Below are 19,649 nucleotides of genomic sequence, written 5' to 3'. Positions count from 1 at the left end.
TAAATTTTTAAATCCTCCATTAAGACGGCTAATATCATTGAGAATTTCTTTCAAAATTGCAACATTCTAGATCAACATTTCAATAGCAACCCACTACAATTTCACAAATTGTCAATTCTTGAGCTTGAGTATCAAACTTGGGTCGGATCATCATTATTTCAATACTAACCCACTACAATTTTCCAAATTCTTAATTCTTGGGCTTGAGTATCGAACCGAGGCTTTTATTGAAGAATTGAGCATATTATCGAATCGTCACCATTTCAATAGTAACCCACTACAACTACCCAAATTCTCAATTCTTGGACTTGAGTATCTAACCTAGGCTTCATTGCAGGGCAGACCATATTATTGTGTTTATGCTCTTCGAGGCCAAATAAGCAAGCCACTTAACATGATTTAGAGATGGCTAGTTCAATGGTCAAGCAAACATGCTGTTAAGAGGTCTATCTATCTATTTATAAATATTGCCGGATCATTCTTAAATCGCATGAAACCACTCTCGACTCCATTCGAAAGAAGGCACTCGCGTTTCACCGGCAGTTGCATTCACTTAAGGCCTATTAAAAGGTGCCTAATAATGAATTGCTTACTTACTTATAGATGCCGAGGGACAACAGGGATCCATTCACAAAGGCTACATAGTGCGACCGTATCACACCTTGTTATCTATCACATAACATGCAACCCTCACCATGTTCCCTGGTACAAGCAGAAGATGCCATCGGAGGAACACCCGCGTCAAATCGATGCAACTCATGTCTCGGGTAAAGCCCAAACCAGATTAGATTCAAGCTTCCAATTTACCTCACAGAGAGAGAGAGAGAGTTGCTGTCTGGTTAAATCCGATCTTGACGATCCTCAAGCTCGTCTTCTGGAGGGGGATGATGGTTCTTTTTGACGACAAAGGTGCGGTACTATGCGATCAACGAATCAGCAAAACAGAAAGAGAGCCGCCTGCATACGTTACTCCTGATCTCTTACTGGAAGACCCAAAGAATGCCTCACTGACTTTCCCGCTTGCTTCAAATCTTCAAGCTGCCACGAAGGAAAGATGAGAAAATGGACATTAAGAAAACCCTAATAATCAGACTAAAACCTCTCACGCGACGAGAGAGAGAGAGAGAGAGAACGGAAACCTGACGAATGCCTGCTGCTCGCAGAGTGCCTCCGACTGCACAGGCTCCGGCGCCGATGAGCAGAGTAGCGATGGCGAAAGCCCGGAATGGCATGGCAGTGCCCCCATGGCCCTTTCTGTAACAGACCCAGGCACCCACCGTCTGCCCTACTGCACACCCCTCCCACAACAGCGTCTCCGCCCATAGTTCTTCGTCTCCCCCCATCAGTTTAGTCAGGCGGACTCAAGCCTCCATCGTCATGACTCATACATATACCCCACATTCTGAACTTAATTCAACAGGCCTAATTCCATGCTCCAACGTTGTGGGTGGGACTTATCTCAGCCTCTCAAACCCTTCTTTGTTCAGGTTATTAAAAACTAGGTTGACCAATGGAGTTTAGTAAGGGAGTTTGAAGTTCTATATGCAATTCTTGCATGTTTGTTATGTAATAATTTTACTAATGGTGTTTAGACATGTGACATGTTTTAAAGCGAAGTACATTTGTAGATAAGTTTTAGCATTGTTTGAATACATGGAGAATCTCAAAAGGAGAATATGTATATTTATATAGTTCGAGTCACTGATTGTGAGTTTGAACATTGATAATTTTTTTGCTATGTTTAAATGTGATTTCTTCTCTTCAAAAAATAATACTTTTACATCTTATTGGATGTCCATATAGGTTGGTATACCCTGTTACAGTTGCATTTTTCTTACGAATGGTGACTTATTCCTAGCCTTGTATGTGCTATTAACTATTGCTTCTATGTTAACCGTGAAGTTATCCTCAAACATATGGAATGTTTCTACATCTTTCTTCATTTTCTTAACTAGATTTCTTCGGTGTTGTTGGATTCTTTTCTCAATGTTGTTCGTTTGTCCTACATACTCCTTATCGTTTTTATTGCATCTTATGTTGGAGATGAAGTACTTGCTTTTGTGTCTATGCGTTGGCACTTTTGGACTGGCTCCTGGGTTTTGGTTGTGGATGGTGCCAAATGATATGGAAGTATTTGAGCTGGTGGAAGGACTTGCAATGGTTGAGGCTACAAGTTTGGCACTTGTAGAAGTTTGGTTTTTTCTTGGTTTGCTTCTGTCTGCATTCTTGCACAAGGAAAGTTGATATTACTTTTTTTTTTAATGTTTGAGAAGAAGTCGTGTTGAGAACTTGCTTGTTATGTATATTATATTGCTGAATGGATCGGAGTTGGAACCATGTTTCTGAGTGAAGACCTCTCTGCTCAGTAGGTATGTGATCTTCTCAATCGTTATTGCAGGATTGTCACGACCATGATTGTAGTGGTTATTCTTCATGTAATCTTCTATGTGTCCTTGCCTTCTTTTTTCATGACTCCTACAAACTTGTTGAGCGAGATGTTAATTCCATAGTGCAGCAACTCAATTGGGTATGTTCCAATGCAATTTGTTCTTTGTGTCCTCCAGAAGCGCTTGGGCCATGCTTGTTTATAATGGATTGTCAACCGAGTCTTTGTTCTCTCAACCGAGTCTTTGTTCTCTAAGTTCGAGTATGTCTTTGAGGAATCCTACATGTTAAGTGCATAATATGAGTTATCGATATTGTTTGAAGTAAAAATGAAGGTTGTGAAGTTTGTTGAAGGTTGTGTACCAGTTCGAGCTTTATCATATGACGCAAGTCATCATTCATTGTCAAAAATTTGAGTGGATGTGGCCATAAGTTTTTGGAGATCGTTGTACATTGCGAAGCCATTGACATATGTTGATGGCTTTTGCCCAGCGATATTTTTCATTCTTATCTAGTTTGTTGTTATGTACTTGTGATTCTGTGTATTTGCATGATGATTCTCGATCTAGTGCTAGGTGTTCCTAGGTTTTAGAATGTGTAGGTGGAACATCTGCATGCATAGGTCAATGTGGCTAGGTGAAGTAATATATTTGTATATTTATACATACTAGGTATCGTTTGGATTGTGGTACCTCGTTTGGAGTCAACTTTGCATTGATGGACAATGTGTATCTATAAATGAGAAATTTAGGAAAGCACATTATTATGTTAATAAATATATTAGTAGGAAAAAAAATTTAAGAAAACACATTACTATATTAACAAACAACATTTGAAGGAAGGTTTAGAAGATTGCTTTATTACTTGCTACAAGAAACCTATGAGATTGTTGTGTGATGGAATGTGTTGTGTTTAATCTTTGTTTGTTTTTTGTTGAGCAATGTTGTTTCTCTACTTGAGTCATGGTGTCAAGAAAGATGTTAGAGTGAAGGAAGATGGATCTAGAAGGCCAATGATATGCAAATTTCTTCTTTCAATTACGCGGAAGAGCATTATGTAGACTAGAACACGCTTCTTATGTGTAAAAGTGCTTTTTGGTTGAATGTGGCTCCTTGTGATTTGTGACCAGTGATCGCATATGTGAGTGTCAATGAGAACATGGATTTATGAAACTACTTGCTATTCAGTGCCTTGTATTGGTGCTTACTGCATCGCAAGGTGAGTTGTTGGTTCATTGACTGGATCATGACCTAGATTCTTGATATCATTTTGTCATTTGATATGTCGATATGGTTGATCTTACACATCACACCGTTTGTTGCACCTTTGGTGTGGTCGATGTTCTCAGTTATCATTGCAATAGCCCTTGCAATCTCATCTATCTCGTGGAAGTTCTTGTCATGTAGCGAGGTCTACAATGCTAGCTCATGGATTGCATTCATTTGAACTTTGACAGTGTAGATCTATTTGATTGAGTAGTATTTATGTAGATATTGTTTGTTGTAGTTGTGAACGTCTTCCTTTGTGTGTGCATATGATTGTTGTTTTTTTATCAACAAAATCTAGGACATTCTTCTCATCTATCATGCACTGATGTAAGCATTCGTGTCTCTTGCTTTGTTGGACAATGATGCTTGATCACTCGTAGAAACTATAGGAATGGCAGGTCGTGTGCATGTCAAACTGAGGTTTTGAGAGTGCGTTGCTTTCCATGTGCCCAGTAGGATGAGGAGGTGATGTGACATTGTTCGTAGAACTTGGTTTGATAGTTGCAAATATGTGGTAACTGTGCAAGATCGCCAAATATTATCATGAGCTTCTTGCTGAATGGACTGAGCAATAAGCCTTGGCACACGCTCATATTTGGTCCATTATTATATCAAACATTATCCTTATTAACATGGACATCTCATCGAAGATGATTGAGTTAGCTTCTCTTATTGCAATTATTGCAATGTAGTGTTCATCTATCTCTTACACCTATATTGGATATTGCTATGCATGCACTAGTATCTTGAACTCGTAGTGGACCATGGTGGATAGGCTGTATAGTCTAGTTGCAACTACGGTTGTACTTGATGTTAGCAATACGCTCTTATTTTGAGCTTATTTCTAGCAATGAGGTGGTAACTATAGTAACGTATGAGGAAGCTATTTTCACTCCCTGGTGTGCCACTGACCATGTGTAGGCCATATGTCACATTAATGAGGTGGTTGTGGATAGCTTACTGTTATGTTGTTAGAGTACTATCAGGAATTGTTCGAAACTCTTTCTGAGCTGTAACATCTTTATCTTTATTGAGGCAACATTGCTTTTGTAGTCAAAAACTACTAGAGGTATTGTGAATGTAACTGAGTTGTCTTAGATGAAAGGGATCTTTTGAATGATCATGTTCATCAATTGGTGGGTTCAATCTGAGGCGAGAAAGTTTCTTGCATGTAGTTCATGATGAATATATCGAGGTCTTCCTCATTGGCCATGAGACCATGGAGTTGGCACTCGATATAGCATGATTGTGCCGAGTTCTCGGTGCTTATTAGTTTGGTCTCTGACCACCTGAAGGTTGTTCGTTGCAGTAATGTGTTAAAGAAGAAACCTTCAATTTCGTAGCTTGGGTGAAAATTGAATCATACTAGTCTCATATGTTGCTCCATGGTATTGCCATAAGTGTTGTGGAGAGTGGGTTCATGATCAAGTGCATTGGTGGTTTTGGTGATGTTGTAGTTTTTGAAGTAGTCATAGAATGTTACATGCTCGATGACCATGCACGGTGAAGGTCTACAAAGTGCATGATGATATTCCATGTCCTTGTGAGCTTCCACTATTGTTTTTGCATAGAACTATCAATGTACTCGATGAACTCACTTCGTGTGACTATTGAGATCTGCATGCAATTAAACATTGCCTCAATGGATGACACTAGCTTACACAATACTCTGGAAGAAATTACTTTCTACTTGTCTGAGTCCGCAAGTCTTGCAGTCCCAATATCTTGGCATCTTCTTTTTGGATGTTTAACTTTTTGATTGGCTCCACCTTCATTGCTACTTGAGCAGGTAGTAAGAGATGGAAGAGTTTTTTTACTCATTGAATATTCATGTGAGCTCCCCAGAGGAGCAGTAGCATTGGGTGATATGACACAACATTTTGGTGCTCATCTCCAGGATGGTAGTAAATGTATCGTTGAGTTTTAGGGTCTATTGTTGGTTTCGGATCGTTATGTATTAAAATTCGTACTTGCATTTACTATGGCCATTACTTTTGCTTATGTAGCACGCACGACGGCACCTATGAATTTGCTTTGCCATGAGGAGGGCTATTAGTTTTCTTGTTGAAATGCACCGATCATCGTTGGATGGAATGTACACACATATCTCGTTTGTCTTATTTGCAACGTCTACATCATGTAACCATAGGATCACATGTGCATGTAAGGAGCCCCTATGTTGGATCTCGTACCTAATGATATGGTGTTGGATGCACCCAACGCAAGCAACTCTACCAAGAATGTATTGGTTGAAGAAAAGGTGGAACCTAGTGTGGATCAAGATGGCGCCCATACATCGACCATTGTGATAAGGCCTAAGTTACACCAATGCCAAGATGGGGATCCCAGTATTGAAGCAGGAATACTGTAGTAGAGGACATGCCTGACGACCTCCTCATTGGAACTGTGCTTGTTTATGTGCCGATAGTTGTCAATGTCCCTTTGTAGACAAGTTGTGCTTGTATTGTTCACAATCAAGACAGCTTGTTTTAGCTAGTATAGAATGAGGATATAAGGCTTGTGTAAGGTGTACACAGAGAACATTGTTGATGCCTGCATCTTGATGTATTCATTAAGATAGATATTGCCATCATAAGCGCCATGGCCAAGTTAGTTTTGACTATCATATCCATGCCATTCATAGTGAATAGCAAGCAATTGTGTGATAAAGATTATGCCCATTATACTTTGAAGTTACTTGAGTATTACATATTGGATGTACTGACACTTTGGTTATCATGTATATCTATGGATATGTTTATGACATTCTTCTAAGCTGAGATTGGAGCTTGGATGCTTTGACATTGGCTGCCATTCCTATACTGGGATGCTACTTGGATGCTACAGACAAACTCTTGCAAACTACTTGGGTTCAATGCTTTCAGATGTATGCTCTATGGATCTTGGATACTCAGATGTCATTCACATGATGTTTTGAGCTTTGCTTACTCATTTGGCATTTGAATTTTTCTTCAATGGGAGCTACTCAACTTTATGTATTGAGCTACATTGGCACTTGGATGTACTACAAAGCATTTGGTTTATGTAGTTTAGCTTGAAATTATTACAATGAGATAGTGGGACTCATTGTGACATGTATATGCTCTCTTGATATTTATTGGATGAAGTTATCCTATCATTGACTAATTTTATCTCGGCTTGGACCTGGTGTTTGTGTCTATCACGGTATTGTCAATGGTATTTATGTACTTTTGGGTTATGTATTGAGTTTTGCTCAATGGTTTATGTATCTAGTAGTTCTCTTCATTTACCATGACATCTATGCCTATTGCATGTATGGTTACTAACACACTGCAATTGTGATAGTCTTTAATGCTAATTGTTCCTAGCTTCTTCCTTCTTGGTTGTCACATTTGGTTGTTGACATGTTGCTACAATTTACTACAATAGCCTGCCATTTCACTTTTATGCATTCTATTTGAGGGCTGTCACCTGGACTTGACAGTCTTTTACTTACAATTTGCGGACACCTCATTACTTTGGTAGTGTTTATTGTCTCTTGGTTGATTTAGCAGTGGTTTTGGGATTCATTTGCAGGATATTACAGTAGCACATTTTGCACTTCTGTGCACTTGCTTGTCTCATTATGGCTAATGGTTCTCATGAAGTGCTATCTTCAATATTGAGAAATTGGATGGGACTAATTACAACTATTTGAAGACCCTGATATGACAAGTTTTAGTGCAAAAATTTTAGGTTAGACCACTCAAAAATGTGGGGTGCCAAACCTAAAGACATTGTAGCCAAGGATTGGGATGAATTAGATAAGCTATGCAAGTCCACAATCGTTTTATCACTCTTTAAGTAGGTTTACTACAATGTTGTAACTAGAAATTAGACAACATATGAGCTTTTGATATAGATTAAGAATCTTTACGACAAGTAGAGTCCTGCATCTCATATGTATGGGTTGAAATAGTTGATTGACCTTTGCATGAAGGAAGGGACTTCAACATTTGCACACTTGAATGACTTTCACTCCATCATCAACCATTTAGCTTCGTAGGAGATTGAGTTCAAGAATACTTTGCATCCTTTATTTTTGCTTGGTACTCTACCTAAGTTGTAGGACACTTTCCATACGATTCTTTGTACTAAGGATGGGCTGAAATTACAGGAAGTTGAGAATTCCCTCTTGACAAAAGAGATGAACAGAAAGAATGTGGATGCTTCCCATACGTCCCATGCATTGATTGTGAGAGGCCAGCAAGATGGAAATGGACATGGTAGAGACTCTAACAAGTCTCAATATAGGACACATGGATAGTCTTGTAGTAAGTCCCATGGCCATAAGTCCAATCTTACTTGTCATTATTGCCAAAAAGCGGGTCATACTCGGCCACAATGCCATAAGATGCATGAAGAAAAGTGCAATGAAAAGGGAAAGAGTAAAGTGCAAGACAAAGAAAATGATCATAACATTGTGCCTTTATAGTTAACTGATGCTTTGTTAGGATATACTCAGTGTTGGTTGATAGATTCAAGGGCTTCCTTTTATATGACCCCTCATAGATAGTGGTTTTACTCCTATCCCACTATGACTAGATTTGTATGTTTGAGTAATGGCATGGCTTTAGAGATCATTGGTATTTGTAATGTCTAGCTATATTTTGGTTCAAGCAGCATATTCACTCTTTATGATTTATATCATGTACCAGCTCTCACAAAGAGCCAAAACACTACATTTTCCAAGGTGATATCTAACCAGGTCGAGATTCTTGCAGGCAATCCATCTGTCCTAAATGTCATTGTTCTTTCTACGAGATGGTTATTATTCCATAATATGATGCATGTGAACTCATGTTGATCGGCTCTTTGGAATGCATGTCATCGGCTTAGCTTGACTATATTGTTGAGCAAACTGTACCTCTTTCATTCTCATGTTTTGCTTAGAGCATTGGGTCAAATGGAGAGCTTTCATGATGGAGCTCTAGAATCCTTTCAATGGATTGCATGTCAAGGATGCAAAGCCATATCCTTGAATGTGGATGTTTTGCTATAGCTATGTACTTCTAGATCAATGGATTATGTAGCATATTGAAAGTGAACACGTTTGCAATATCAGATGTAGTCAAGTCAATTCTAGTAGATCTCTATGAAAGTGATCCATCATTCCAAGAGACTAGAGGGTTGTCCAGAATAGATCGACGGTTCAGGGTTCTATTTGCAATCATTGTTGTCATTTTGGAGACTAAGATGGATGGTATCAATGATGCTCAAGAGTTGAAGTTGTAATCGCTTTGCATTGAGAATTCATTTTGTGTAGTCTCGTAACAGTGAGACCACGTATTTGTTTGTGTCTTTTTTCACAAGACATGGTCAGCATTTCGTTATCATCATGTTGACTCCGTGTTGTTGGCATGCAAGGATGAGAATAGTGCTTGACAAACCTGTTGTTACTTGTATTTCTTCTACATGTAGTGTCCATTGATACTGATGAGAATAATTGATTTTTATCATTCATGTACACTACACTTGTTCATTAAAATAACATGTTGTACTTCGTAATAAAATATTTTTAAAATAAATAAAAGCTTATTTAATCTATTTTATGTGTGAGAATGATGAATTTTAAATTTTTCGCACAGTAAAACTTCAAATAAATTAATGAAATCAATAAAAATTAACAATACTTCAAAAACTAAATGAAATGAAAAAACATGCTATATAGCATGCTAAAGAGATGGCACAAGTCTCTTCGTATTTAAATAATTATGGGGGAAGGTGCCATTCCCCCATCCATTCAAAATATATCATTTGTTGAAGATATACGGCTTCGTTTTTTTCAGTATGTTTGAAAGATCGTTACATTTTCATTTTTTCCATACGTTCAAAAGATTCACTACTCCACCTTCCTTCCTCGTTTCCTAATCGAAACCCTAGCAGATCATAAGATATCCCCCCTTGCCTAGGACTATCATAGCACCATTGCCAATCTCGAGAAAGCTGGCCTCTTCCACAAGGATCTATCTATTTATGCTTGGATATTTGTTGCCATCATCATTTGCCTTACCATGTCCATTTGCGGGGTCCTCTTCTCCAATAGCTTTGCTATGCACCTCATGTGCACCTTCTTGTTGGGATGTATCTTGTCACAATGTGGGTGGATTGGACATTATACTAGCCATTCTCTGCTACTAGAAAGGCCTCAGATTGACAAATGGATCAAGCTTCTGGTAGGGAACTGCATCTCTGGCATCAGCATTTGTTGCTGGAAAAGGAACCATAATGCTCATCATATCTCCTGTAACAACCTCGAGTACGACCCTAATTTGTAGTACATTCCCCTTTTTGTTGTCCCTTCCAAATTCTTTTCATCACTACACTTGTATTTCTATGACTGGAAGATGAGCTTTGATCCTATACCGTGATTCTTGATCAGCTATCAACATTACACATTTTAGCATTGGATGTTTTATCGTATTATGTTAGTAGTGAGGATCAATCATTTTGCCTAGACATTTATCTTACTTCTCTCCAAGAAGAGGATTTACAATAAAGGGATGGAGACTGCATGCATTCTTATCTAAATTTCAGCCACTCTAAATAAGTAAGACGTTCTAAGTGGAATATACTCCTGGATCACGATGGTTAGCAAGAAGATGATTTGCAATAGAGGGATGGAGATTGCAAGCATTCTCATCTAAATTTCAGCCACTCCAAGATGTTTTGTATCTAGATTTTAGCCACTCTAAGTAAGATGTTATGAGTGGCACATACTCATGGATCACACTGGTTAGCAAGAAGAGGATTCGCAATAGAGGCATGGAGATTGTAGGCATTCTCATCTAAATTTCAACCACTCTAAGTAAGATGTTCTAAGTGGAATATACTCCTAGATCACAATGGTTAGCAAGAAACTATCATTGGACTCTGGAGTTCCATGAAAAATCCTCTAAACGGACCATGTGCTCCAAATATCTGAATAAAAATCAAGATATGAATAAACTCACTCAATGAGTTCCCTACATTACTTCTATAAAGACTGTAGCAATCAATCAGCTTGAAAACGAATAAAATCAACATAAGAAGAAAATCACTCAATGAGTACCCTACATTGCTTCTATAACAATCAACTTGAAAAATGACTGTTGAGATGAAAATATGATCAAAAGAGCCAAACCAAAAGCCCAAGAAGATGCACCATAGCAAGGAAGGGAGGGGATAGCCCCTTATGGGTGAAAGGGATGGAACATGACCATGTATGCATCACAAGTGCATTGCATTGTAGCCCCTCTTACAACATCAATGAGCTTTCTTGCTTTGACTCAGCTTGTCTCATAAGTTAGCACTTCATTTCAAAAAGCATCCCAACCAGATCAAATGCCAAGGGAGAATGATATGGATGTGAAGATTCATTCCTTCTCTTAGCTTGAAGTAGAATGCTAAGTTAAATCACAAGACACCCTACAACCAAAAAAATACATAATTAGTATCAATAAATTTCTCTAATAGAAATCCTCAAACAACACATTGACTGCATCGCAACTAAAGAAAGTATCAATGAGCTTCTTGCTTTGTCTCAGCTTGTCTCATAAGTTAGCACTTAATTTTAAAAAGAATCCCAACTAGATCAAATGCAAATGGAGAATGATGTGGATGTGGAAATTCATTCCTTCTCTTTGCTTGAAGTAGAATCCAAAGTTAAATCACAAGACACCTTGCAATTGAAAAAATACATAATCAATACCAAGAAATTTCTCTAATAGAAAGCCTCGTACAGCACATTGATTGCATAGCAACTGAAGAAATACATATTCTTCTCTCCAAGAAGAGGATTCGCAATAGAGGGATTCTTTTTACGATGATTGCCAAGGGAGACAACCATGGAGGAGAAGGCTACAAGCATGCCAGAATTTCCTGGAGCAATAGAGCACGACCAGCAACTTGGCCTTCAAGGTCTCAAATGATTATATCAATGATGACAAGTATTTATATGTTGCAAAGCTGCAATAGCAACACCACTGCCCGTCTAAGCAGTGCTGCGAGAGCATGCAAAGGATCCCTCATCAAGACCGTCGATGCGCCTCGCACTAGTCCTTTGGATATCTGTGACCCTTTACTTCTTATGCTTTTATGAGTAGGATGAGAAACACGAGCAGAGTGGAGGAGGAACAGGAGCGGCAGCAAGCTGAGCTCAGAGCCTACAACCTTCAACCTCGTCAATGTCACCGCTCACATAGGCTCGGGTGCTTTATTTGATTTGGGTGCTTTATTTATCATCAATGTCACCACTCTCATAGGCCTGGGTACTTTATTTATTTTTTATTTCATTTAACCAAAAAATATAATTAAAAAATCTTATATAGTTATATCTGTAAACTAGGTTGACACATCTATATCCATGTGATCCATTTTGGATGGTTTGGAGAAGGAAGATTAAGTTTTTATCGCTAAAAAATGAAAGGTAAATATTAGAAATCCCTTTTCTAATTGTGAAACTTTTATAAAGTACAATATCAAATTAAGATAAGGTATTCTATTCATAGATATTGAAGGTCATTCAATATTTAATTGGAGTTCGAGAGATGATGAATATAATTTTAAAATTAATTTTTTAAAAGACATGAATCGTGTAGAAAGTGGGTAATTGTACTTATTTATTCAATGTTGAGAAACATGGAATAGATCATGTACAATATATTGTTGTGCTAAATCGAGTTTCTTCCCTTCAAAATGTGATATTTTTTACATCTCGTCGGGTCCTCTGTATAGGTTGTTGTAGCATGCAGTAGTTGCATTCTTTTGCAAAATCATGTCTTACTCCAGGTCCTTGGCCTTCTCTATGCTACTGGCCTTCACTGTAATGTTAACCTCAAAATTTTCTTCAAATGGTTGGTAGGTTTGGATGTCTTTTCCTTTTTCACAAGTTTTCTTTGTGTTGATGGAGTTTTTTTTCAACATTCGTCGTGTGGCTTGCATAAATAGTTCTAGGTGAAGTACTTGATCTTTTTTCTTTACATTATCTCTTTTGAATTAGCTGGTAGGTATTGCTTGGACTTGGTGTTGGATGATGTAGTTATTCCAGAGTTGGTAGCAACATTCATAGTGGCTGAGATTGGTGTTTTAGCATTATTAGAATTTTGACTTCTTGTTGGTTTGGTAAACTCTACTTTTTTGCAAGGAATGTTACTCTTGTTAGAGATATTTTTTGTTTTGGGTTAAATATATTACGTGTTTTAAAAAAGCTATGTTTTAAGTACTTGCTTGGGTGGGAGATATATGATAGCACTAAATGGATTGCTTTGGGTGCCATGGATTAGGTTGTAAACCTCTCTGTTGAGTAAGTACATGACCTTTTCTATGGTCAATGTAAGCATTTTATGGTCGTGAGTGTAACCATTCTTTGCTATGTATGTTTTTAATGTTTTGTCAACTTCTTCTTTCTTTTACTTTTGCCATGAATTCAAGCAAAATATTGAATCCTAATATAAGATCTCAATTGTGTATGTGGAGATGCGATTTATTTTTGTGCCTACTAAGAATTGGGTAGTAACTGTATAGGATCTCAATTGTGTATGTGGAGATGCGATTTATTTTAGTGTCTAGTAAGACTTGGGTAGCAACTATTCGTAGTGAATTGTCATGTACATCTTCGTAGTGGAGTTCAAATTTATCAAGTATATATTTTAGAAGTCTTGCATATGAGATATGTTTGTGTTAGTGGGGTTCAATTCTAAAGAAGAAGAAAATATTGAAGACGATAGTAAGATTTGTATGTTTTGCTATTTTGTTTTATTTTCTAGGTAGTTTTTTTGTCGAGTATATGCTTGGATGTGTCCATCAAATTTTGGAGATTATTGTAGTTTGTAAATCCCTCAATATATATTGATGGTCTTTGGCCAACGATACTTGGTATTCTCATTTGGTTTATTATCAAATACCTACATCGTTATGCATCAACAAGACAATGCTCAATTTGTTATTGGGTGTTCCTATGGTTTTGAATGTATAGCTTGAACATCTACATGCATAGTTTGATATGGTTAGATTATTTTATATTGTTGGTTTTATATAGATTCTAGATATTATTGTTTATTTTGTGTACCTCATTTAGTCATCTTTACATTTACAAATGTTGTTTATTTGTAAAAATAAGCAAAAAGTAAGTGTTAGTATATTTAAAAGGATTTCAATATAAGTAATAATCTTTGAAAAAGGAATAATTGAATTGTTTGTTTCATGTACTTGTTGGAAGAAGTGTAGGCGATGTTTTTTTTGTTGTGTCATGTTGTAGTTAGTCTATCTTGAATCGACTATATGTAAAAAATTTCTTTCGGTTACACAAGAGAGCATCACGTGGACTAGTCCAAGCATGAACATGCTCCTTATGTGTAATAGTGTTTTTGGGCAATTGTAGCTCCTTGAGATTTGTGACCAGTTCTTATGTATGCAAGTGTTAATGAGAATGTTAATTTGTGGTACCACTTGAGGTTAAATACCTTACATTGGTAGTTGCTACATCGTAGTGTTAGTTATTGGTTGGTAGATTGGATTGTGACTTAGCTTCCAAAGATCATGTCGTTGTTTGTTCTATCGATATGGTCGATTTTACATGTGGCACCATTTGCAACACCTATAATGAGATCGATATTCTCTGTTATTATTGCAATTGCCCCAACTACTATCTCTTCTATCTCGTAAAAGTTCTTATCTTGTAGACAGCTTTGCAACGTTGGCTCTTCAATTGTGTTTGTTTGAAGTTTGACAGTATGGATCCCCTAAGATGTGTAGTAGTTATGCAGAGACTACTTGTTATACTTCAAGATTTCTTTCTTGTAAGTGCATATAATTGTTATTCTTTGGTCTACAAAATCTAGAACCTCCTTCTTGTCAATGATGCACTCGTGTAGGCATTGTTGTATCTCTTTCTCGGTTAGATACCAATGCCCAATCACTTATAAGGATTGTAGGAATAGCCTGAGTGGACTGAAGTGTGGAGAGTGTGGTATTGTTCATGTATTCAATATGCTGACAAGGTGATGTGACATTGTTGGCAAATTTTGGTCTGATGGCAATTGTGTAAGGTCACCAACCAATATCATGAGCTTTTCATTAAATGGATCGAGTAGAATACTTACTATCTAGTGTATTATGTTGACACAATATTGCTCCAATGCTCAATTGGCATTGGCACTGCTATGGATATTACTAGGTTTTCTTTTATGAATGGGATTTTTTTAATGATCGTATTCATTAAAATGTTGGTGGGTCTAATCTGATGCGAGTAAATTCCTTTCTGTATATTGGCTAACTTACATTTCAAAGTCTTCCTTGTTCACGATTAGATCATAGAGTTGACACTCTATATATATATTATGATTGTGTTATATTTTCATCGATTATCAACTCATTCTCATATATGAACATTACTTGCTACAATGATGAGTTGAAGAAAAAACCTTTAGTTTGGTGGATGAAAATCGATGAATCGCATCAGTCTTTTCTAATGCTAGATTATATCTCCATAAATGCCTTATAGATTGTCTTCAAGTTCAAATGTAGATGTATGTTTGGTGATACTTTAAATTTTGTGGTATTCGTAGAATGTCAAGATGTCTAAGCATGATAGTCGCACATAGTATAGGTCGATGGGATGAATGACAATACTCCTTGTCCTTGTGAGCTTTCATTATCATATGCTAGTAGGGAAGGCGCCTATATATTGAAAATTCTTGCTTCTTATTATTATCAAAATTTATGTGTAGATCAAGGTCACTTTGATGGGTGATATTGGCTTGGAAAGTATTGTAGCTAAGATTAGTTTTTGCTTGTTTGAATCCAAGTCTTATAGACCTAGTCTTTTGGTACCTTTTATTTGAATATTTAATCTATCTATTAGCTTAGCCTTCATTGCATATTTCAATAGGTAGAATGATATGGATGGGTTTGTTACTTATTAGATGTTCATGTGCCCCCCGCCCCCCCCCCCCCCCCCCCACTAGACTAGTAATGTTGGGTGACATGTATCATTAGGTTTTAGGGTCTATTGTTAATTTTGGATTGTTGTGCACAGCAAATGGAAACCAGTACTTACATTTGCCATGGCTACTAGTACTAGTTATATAGCAAGCACAATGACAATTTTGAAGTTGTTTTGCCAAGATAAGGGCTCTTAGTTTTTGTGTCAAATTGCATCGATCATGATTCAACTCAATATATATGCTTATCTCATTTGTTGTATTATTAAAGTCTGCATCATGTACCCATAGGATTACATGTGCATGCAATGAACCCTTGTGTTGAATCTTGTACTTGATTGCATAATGATGGACATATCCTACACAAGGGGATTTCCCAATTATGTATTGATTTAAAAATAGGTGGAACTTGGTGTGAAATAGGATAGTGCACTTGTCTGGGCAAACTTTCCATGAGAATTTTGGATTGAACTCCTTTGCAATGGCTTCCAATGTATTGATCTCACCCCACTTTGTGTACTAGTCACCTCATCTGTTAGTGAATGTAAGAAAAAAGTGAGGCATGCTCCACATGTCCACCATTATGATAAGGTTCTTCAAATTATGCGTGCGAAGAAGGGAACCCTGGTATTGATGCATGTATATTATAGCAAAGTACGAGCTTGACCACTTCCTTGTTGGAAATGTTCTTGTTTGCTCACTTGTAGTTGTCGATGACTCCTTGTAAGCAAGTACTATTTTTGTTGTTTGCAATTAGCACAAGCTATTTTAGTTGGTATAAGATTAGAATGTAAGGCTTGTGCGAGGTATAGTCATAGAATAGTATTAACATGTGTATGTGATGTATTCAAGGATACATGTTACCATCGTATGCACTACATCCAAGTGGAAAGAGAAATGGGAATAATGCATTCTTGAAAAGGTGGTATATTTGGACAGGATGAGCCTATTACACGTAAGCCATCTATATTAAACGTTATTATTCTTTGTAGAATCCAGCTACTATCTCGAAGAATGATGCATACAAACTCGTATTGAATAGTCCTTTGAAATGCTTATCATTGTGGCCATCTCTATTATGCTATTAAGCAAAGCAAAATGTGCTATACTTTTTCTTTCTAATATTGGGTTAAATGGGGATCTCTTTACGACAAAGTTCTAGAATCCTTTCAATTCATGTTTATTGAGGAAGCAAAGACTTGTCTTTGGATGTGAATGTTTTGATATTATGATGTACTTTTGGATAACTAGATTATGTATCCTATTAAATACAAATACATCAGCCATGATAGATGGCAAGAGACTAAAGGATGAGCAAATTAGGGCATTATTCCAAGAGACTAAAGGATTGTCAAGAATTGTTCAGTGATCCAATATTTCATTTGCGATTGCTTTTGTCATTTTGGAGACTGAGATGAAGACATAAATGATGCTTAGAAACTAGAGTTATAATGCTTCAACATGGAGAAGGGCCACTACATGCTTGTTTCTCCCTTTGTTATAATGATGCTTAGAAACTATAGTTATAATGCTTCAACATGGAGAATTACCTTTGTGTAGTCTGGAAATAGGGCCACTACATGCTTGTTTCTGCCTTTGTTTGCATGATATGGCACACATTTTGTCAATATGATATCAACCCTATGTTGTTGGTATGCAAGAGTGAGAATAATGCTTAACAAAGCCATCAAAATTTGTATATGTTATGTATATTTATTACAAGTTTGTGAGGCAACATTTTGATTATGTATTGTAACTACTCCAAAAGTTGAACATTTTATTAATGTAGCAATGATGCTTGCACATTCTATTACCCAAGATAATTCCCATTTGTATATATCATCCCAACTTGTAGCATATGGTTTTATTGATGTTTTTCTAAAAGCCATAGTTTTCCTCTTCCTAGAAGACCTTAATGAGGTCCTATGATTTGACATTTGCATGGAGTCGAGTCCACTACTATTTTGTATCGTATTAATAAAAATGTGTATTTACCTATTAGAATAGCACAATTCCATGATTGAATGCACATTTACATCTTATTTCATATGCTTGAAAAACCTAGAAAATGTTTTCAACTATGTCTAAGCAAAATGAAGCGTCGTCTCTTTTAAACTATGCATTACATGAACAATGCTTACAAGATTTTAGAGCTAATTAGATTGGGTTAGAAACTTCTTGTATAGCTTGCCATGTTCTATTGATGAGAGAACCTTGCAAAATATCAAATGGAAAGCCTAAATTTTGCTTGATCAAAGTCTAAGATGTTGTATTTTATATGTTTGACTTTTTTTAAAATAGATTTTGTTTGCGATTGAACTTATAACTCTCTAAAGGCAAAGTAGTAAGAAAAAAGAACACATGAACATGCTGTACAAGTAGCTATCAAAGAGCCATTACAAGTCTCTTTGTTGTTTTATAATTATGGGATGTCAAAGAGTCAATTGCTCATATCCAAGAAATACATGAAATGAATAAGAAAATATGAAAATAGCCTTGATCATAGTAACCATAGAAAATGCTCAGATTTCATATAAATAGAGTACAATCGTGAAAATATAATTGGTAGCAATGGACTCACCTTTGCAATGGTGGAGAAAGGTACTCATCCCTTAGCTATGGTGGGAGGCCCAAAACAAAGAAGCCTCAAGAGTAAGATTTGATTAATTGGAAAAGAGATCCCCATGTTTGGCACACTTTCCTCTTTTATAACAAACCCTAAAGGCTAACTCCAATTTAAAAACTAAGGTTGATTATCCCTACATTATTACAAGTCATCCCCTCCTAGAGAAGATTTGTCCTCAAAGCTTAAGAGACAAAAGAGCACAAGAATAAATCATATGGGAAAGAAATCCATCATGAAGTATTATTACTAAATAGACTCCAAGAAGTCATGAAGAATCTAGCTCAAGAAATAGATTGCATTAGAAGCTTGAAACTATGAAAAGCCTATGTGTTATCATGAACATGGCTATTAAAGGAAAAAGCCATAAATTGAGATATCCATATCCAAATTTAGCAAATGAGGTATCATTAGATAGTTGACTCTAGATAGAAGATCTGTCATCCATAAAAATGATATATTGATCAAGTTTGGGCAATTTAATTTGTAGCATAAATTTAATATAACAACATATCCATTATCCTAAACTAAAATAGTCTCATTATTTTGAAGGATTTTTTATGCCTTCAAAAGAATAGTTGAATGCACTTAGGGTAAGTATGAAATTGGTGTTTGAAGCCTACTAAAATGAAATGTCACAAAGCCAAATACGCCCCTGAATCAAATGGGTAACCCTCAAAATAGTTATCATATCCAAAGGTACCAACTATATTAAAATAATTTCCATCATCACCAACCATGATGAGTATATGAACTATTGAGCCTAACGCACCAACAATCAAGACTTTGGACAAACTTCTATTGTTTCAGAAGCTGCAACTCACTTCGGCGACAATCTCTCACCTTGTCTCTCAACACTCCACTCTAATTAAGCAAGCATCCTTCTCTCCAATCCAAGAAAGGAAGAACACAAGACTAGCTTGAGGTGTAGTGAACTCACCTAGCTTACCTTTTTGCGTTTGATGACTTGAAGGTCGAAGATGGTTCCACGACCATGATCAACACGATCCAATGCCATTGCTCCTTCGCATCCACAACCAAGCACACCAACGAGTCAAAGAGCTAGTAGAGAAGACGAAAAAAGCAAGACGATGGTGAAGAGCTTCACCTTCCCTCAATCCCTCGCTTGATCAACACACCTCTCACTCTCTCCCTCTCAATCACTCACAACACAATGGAAGCAAGACGATGGAATGAAAGATTGAATAGAAAGCTTGAGTAGTCACACTGATAGAGCTTCCATAACATGGATGTGCCAAAAAGGGTGAATACAACTGAGAACTCCCACCCTTATATAGACCAAGAATTAGGGTTATGGTTAGGGTTTGCAACCCTTTTGCATTTAGGATTTGCACCCCTTTTGTGTTTTGCATTTAGCATTTGTGCCCCTTTTGCGTTTAGGGTTTGGGCTCCTTTTTGGGCATCCTACCC

At 36.9% G+C, this 19,649-nt stretch overlaps 1 protein-coding gene across 2 annotated transcripts; it reads right to left on the bottom strand.

Moving 5' to 3' along the window:
* Window positions 1-627: 627 nt before the first annotated feature.
* On the bottom strand, window positions 628-1,476 carry LOC148015824 (StAR lipid transfer-like protein). Of its 2 annotated transcripts, XR_015688088.1 has the most exons (3): window positions 1,140-1,476; window positions 808-1,038; window positions 628-702 (listed from the first exon to the last, which is right to left on the bottom strand). XR_015688088.1 is itself a non-coding variant. In XM_087664192.1 (2 exons), exons 1-2 carry the CDS (start codon window positions 1,341-1,343, stop codon window positions 967-969), a joined length of 276 nt encoding a protein of 91 aa, XP_087520318.1. In that variant the 5' UTR covers window positions 1,344-1,476; the 3' UTR covers window positions 628-966. The 2 variants fall into 2 exon arrangements, 1 of the variants encoding a protein (XP_087520318.1); XM_087664192.1 differs by having other exon boundaries at window positions 628-1,038.
* Between the last annotated feature and the right edge of the window lie 18,173 nt (window positions 1,477-19,649).

This window comes from Lygodium microphyllum, chromosome 23 (assembly GCF_053477565.2).
Source record: "Lygodium microphyllum isolate KBCC chromosome 23, Lygodium_microphyllum_v1.1.10, whole genome shotgun sequence".
Classification (NCBI taxonomy): domain Eukaryota; kingdom Viridiplantae; phylum Streptophyta; class Polypodiopsida; order Schizaeales; family Lygodiaceae; genus Lygodium; species Lygodium microphyllum.
The sequence above is the reverse complement of the archived record's forward strand: the minus strand, read 5'-3'. Positions and strand labels throughout refer to the sequence as shown.

Coding starts and splice junctions, on each gene's coding strand:
- LOC148015824 (XM_087664192.1), bottom strand. CDS start 1,343: ATGGGGGGAGACGAAGAACTATGGGCGGAGACGCTGTTGTGGGAGGGG. Junction 1,039..1,139: donor GAGCAGCAGGCATTCGTCAG/GTTTCCGTTCTC, acceptor CCTTCGTGGCAG/CTTGAAGATTTGAAGCAAGC.